The 5,000-nt window shown below is 49.8% G+C and overlaps 1 protein-coding gene across 1 annotated transcript in view; it reads right to left on the bottom strand.

Moving 5' to 3' along the window:
- The window catches only part of LOC106817012 (insulin gene enhancer protein ISL-1-like), a gene marked incomplete at its 5' end in the record, with an annotated part of 50,572 nt that overhangs the window by 28,725 nt on the left and 16,847 nt on the right, over positions 1-5,000 (bottom strand). The window contains one exon of the mRNA XM_014821658.1: positions 3,155-3,477. Within this exon, the coding sequence (XP_014677144.1) occupies positions 3,155-3,477 (323 nt within the window). The remainder of the gene's footprint in view (positions 1-3,154; positions 3,478-5,000) is intronic.

Raw genomic sequence — 5,000 nt, 5'->3', positions numbered from 1 at the left:
GGTTTAGGCGCTGCTGATGCCGGTAAACGCCACGTCACCGCCGTGCGTGCGTGCGCGCGTGCGTGCCTGTGTGCGTGCGTACGTGCGTGGGTGCGTGGGGGTGTGCGTGAGTGCTTGCGTGCGTGCGTGTGTGCATGCGTGCGCGGTGCCTGCGTGGGTGCTAAAATCGCCATTACGTAATTATTTGTCGGCGGAAAAACAGATACAGCTCTCGTTGTCTTTATCTCTCTCTTCCTCTCTCTCCCTCCCCCTCTCTCTCTCTCTCTCTCCTCTCTCTCTCTTTCTCCCCCCCCTCTCTCTCTCCTTCTCTTCCTCTCTCTCATCTTTCTCTCTCTCTCTCTGTCTCTCTCTCTCTCTCTTCTCCTCCGCTGCTTCCCTTCTTCTCTCTCTATCTCTCTTCTCTCTCTCTCTCTCTCTCTCTCTCTCTCTCTCTCTCTCTCTTTCTCTCTCTCTTTCTCTCGACCTCTCTTTCCGTCCCCCCTTTTTCTCTTGTCACCATCGACCCGTCCGGCTACCTTTTAGCTATAGGCATTAATTTCGCATTCTTTGCCTCACCAATCTATAACGTGTTATAATACCCATAGTGTCAACATTATCGAAGGAGGAGGGAGAGGAAGTAAAGAAGGAGGTTGATGACCGGGAAGGCAGAGGGAGTGAAGAGACAGAAGTCAGGAAGGGCGAGGACGCGTGGAGCGATAAGGAGGGAGAGGTGGAAGGAGGAGAGGGAAAACGATCACGGGGCGGCGAATAGCGGGAACCAGCCACCAACGCACGTGTGTGTGTAGGTATTTTACATTCGAATTCACGAAGCAACGCGCGCACACAGAACGCGCACGCGCACGCACACCACACAGAATACACTCGCGCACGCACCTCACACAGAAAACACATGCGCAACGCATCGCACACGGTTGAAATACCGCCGCATTACGCAAGGCACGCACACGTGTGACAACACGCCACGGCACGCCATCACAGAATCCGACGCCACCGCGCGGCACGCCACCACGGAATTACGCACTTGCGCGCACGGCACACGGACAACTTACGCGGACGCAGCCATGCACGCCACACGGAAACAGCGCATTTGCGCGCACGCAGCACGGAACACGTTTCGCCACCGCGCAATGCACAGCCCCACAGAAACACGCATCGCCGCATGTACCGCAGCACGGGGAAACACGCACGCGCTGCGTCACAACAGAAAGGACGGACGCACGCGCATGCTACGCCACCACGGCACCCAACAACCGCGCGCGCCACGCGCATGCACCGCACACTCTTTGAACACCGCACGCGCGTTTTACGCACGCACACGGAAACACGCACGCGCGCGCACAGCTCTGCCTTTACTCTCGACGCTAAACGGCTGATGTTTGTTCAGCGCCAACGCGGCACGTTTACAGGAAGCGCCACATTTGATAAACAGCACTCACAGGCCGGAGATTTGTGTCTGCTCCCTCCCCCCTTCCCCCTCCTCCCCTCCCCTCTCCCTCCTCCCCCCCCTTCCCCTCCTACCCCTCCCCCCTCTCCTTCGCGACGCGCTCTGCCATGTCCGCGTCATGATTAATCTACGTTGCCACGCGCGCGCGGCAACGGCGGACAATGCGTGCAGGCAGTCACGAACTCTGGCTGTGAATTCAAGAGCGTTTGCATGACCGCGCCTTTGCATGCAGCAAGCGATTCACATCTCACTGCACGCGCACTACTATTCTCTAACTTCATATAAGCTTGCTATAGCGTGCCTCTCCCCGCCTTTGATATATATACTATATATTATATATATATTTATATATATATATATTTATTTATTATTTATTTATTATATAATATATAATTTTATTTAATATAATTATTTAGTGGAATATGTTTATAATATTTAGATTTAATTATTTATTTTATCTGTTATTTGATTTTATCCTTTTTAAATTTTGCGTGCATGATGCGGAGAGAATTTGTGTAAATTTAACGTTTTTTTAAATAAACCAATAAAATATACATCTTTTTTTTAATCTAAAATGCTCTCACGGTGTTTTTCTCGCCTTTCTCGATGAGAAATATTGTAATTAAATTCGCATCTGATTTACCGAACGCGCGTTAATAATTCCGCTGCCACCTTCTCCTCCTTGTCACCTGCCCTCTCTCATCCGTCTCCTCCTCCTCCTCCTCCTCCTCCTTTCCCCCTCTCCTCTCTCCGTTCCTCCTCCTTATTCCTCCTTCTCTCTCCTCATCCTTCTCCTCTCTTCTCGTTTCCCTTCTCGTCTCCTCATCCTCATCCTTCTCCTCTCCTCCCGTCTCCCTCCGTCTCTCTACCGCTATAGATGCGGGCATCGGCTACTGGTCAGAGTTTGCGCGCTCGGGGGCAGCGGCGTGCCTATACACTCGCTTGTTTTTTGCTTATATATATATATTTATATATATATATATTATTTATTTATTTATATGTGTGCTATATGCGTAGGGCAGACCTACACTAGATAGGCGGAATGTGCGCTAAGCAGCTCAAGGCAGTATAACGTCATTTTACAGCCACGCCTTCTTCTTCCCCTCCTCCTCCTCCTCCTCCTGCTACTGCTACTACTACTGCTGCTGCTGCTGCTGCTACTACTACTAGCAGGTACAATCACGCTCACGCGCATAAATTGCTGGCAAACACCACAGCAACAAGAATAATGATGAGGATGATGATGATGATGATGATGATGATGATGGATGAATGATAATTCAATAATATAATAATAGTAAGAGTAATAATATAAATAGTGCCAGCAAAGACAATAACTATACAACAATAATTACAGTGACAACAACAACAACACAAAACAACAACAACACAAAACAACAACAACACAAAACAACAACAACACAAAACAACAACAACACAAAACAACAACAACACAAAACAACAACAACACACAACAACAACAAACAACAATAACTACAATAACAACAACAAAAACCAACAACACACAACAACAACAACAACAACAACAACAAACAACAATAACTACTAACAACAAACACGTCTATCTCGTCTTGCTCTGCCCACCTCCCCCTCCCCTTCTTCCTCCCCCTCCCCCCTCCCCCTCCTCCTTCACCTCCCTTCTCCCCCTCCTCCTCTACCTCCCTCCTCCCCCTCTCCCCAATCACTCACCTGTCCTTTCTGATCCTGCAGCGACTTCATGAGTATTTGGCGCTTTTTATCCTTGCAGCGCTTGTTCTGGAACCAGACGCGGATGACGCGCGGACTGAGTTGCGTCATCTCGGTGAGTTGCTCCTTCATGAGCGCGTCCGGGCGCGGGTTGGCGTTGTAGCAGGTGCGCAGCGTGTGAAGCTGCTTTTCGTTGAGCACCGTGCGCACGCGCGTCGTCTTCTCCGGCTTGCCGTGACCGCCGCGTCGCCCGCCGCCGTGCCCGTTCGAGTTAGTGTGCGAGTGGTTGTTGTTGTTGTTGTTGTGGAGAGGGTCGGGCGCGTGACCTGGCGTGAGAAAGAGAGAGAGAGAGGGGGGGTGAGTTACGTGTGTTGAGAGCCATCGCGTGAATATGCCGCCGCTTCACGTGGTCTCACGTGACGTCACACAGTTTCACGTAACGTCACGTTACTACACGCAGCTCGGCGTGACGTCGCGCATCTTCAAGTGACGTTGCGCATCTTCGCGTGACGTGCCCCAACTTCACGTGACGTCACGCAGCTTTACGTGACGTCACGCAGCATCTCACGCCAACTTTCGCGTTTCGATTCAAATCGAGGCTGACTCACGCATGCACGCTCCCCCGAACCTTCCGCGTTACAGAGAGCGTGATCTCGTGCGCGGGATTCCCCCCTCCCGTGCGTGAAAGAATACACGCCCCCCCCTAGCGCGCGGGCAGCGTGACGTAACAGCGAGCTTATATATATAAAGCTTCACTCGGCGAGTCTGATTTCGAAACCTCGAAATTTGCAATTCAAATTATCGACAAACACTCGCGTCTCCGCTGGAAAAATCGCGCAGTAAATTATTATGTAAATATGGCTGTCGTGTGTGTGTACACGGTTTTAGTCTGGCCGCTATAAGATGGTGACGTAGAATACATATAGGGCATGGCGCATCGATGTGGCTAGCTGCTCGCAGGAAACGGGGACAGACGTAATCTCCTAGCATGCGATATTTCATCTCAGAGAAGCTGCGAAAAGCAAACAGCGCCTTTAACATTTTCAACCTTGCGGTTTTCGTTTCCTATCAACATTCGCAAACAAATCGAGAGCTCTTAATATCGAAGATACACTTACCTACACACCCGCACGCGCATGGACACAGACGCAGGCATGCACACGCACGCGCACGCACGCACGCACACACGCGCACGCGCTTCTAAAGGTGTGGGGAGTCGCAGATTCAGAATTAATGTGTTACGCAAGCGATGGTATTAGGCATGTATGTACGTCACTATGTATATATATGTAGTGTATATATGTATACGTCTATATATATATATGTATATATACGTCTATATATATTATATGTGTATATATATCTTAATCCTTATATCTTAATATGTATATATATATCTATCAACGCCGACAAACAACATCTGGATATCTAGAAACGTCTCAAAAATTGCGCGCACCTCTTTAATATTAATATGCAGATAAATATGTAATTGATAGTAATAATATCAAGTGAGCAGCGGTTGAACGCGCGTGCAACACTACAGCTATAGCTACGACTACTGGACTCTGGCGGGTTGCGGTGATGCGCACTTGGCAGGGACATGGCTATGAATATCACACCACCTCCTCCCGGCTATAGCACCAAGTACGCCTCACGTTACGTCCTCGCAATGCTGTAGCGTGTTGACATTACTAATGCTCATCGATGGGACGGTAGTAATAGGGAGAGCCTACCACGGCGCGAGCGCATACTGCGTTATGGGCTGTCTATGTGTGTGTGTGTGTGTGCGTGTGTGTGTGTGTGTGTGTGTGTGTGTGTGTGTGTGTGTGTGTGTGTGTGTGTGTGTGTG

The sequence above is a fragment of the Priapulus caudatus genome, unplaced genomic scaffold, assembly GCF_000485595.1.
Source record: "Priapulus caudatus unplaced genomic scaffold, Priapulus_caudatus-5.0.1 Scaffold1564, whole genome shotgun sequence".
NCBI lineage: Eukaryota > Metazoa > Priapulida > Priapulimorpha > Priapulimorphida > Priapulidae > Priapulus > Priapulus caudatus.
Note: the sequence above shows the minus strand (reverse complement) of the source record. Positions and strands in the feature narration are given on the sequence as shown.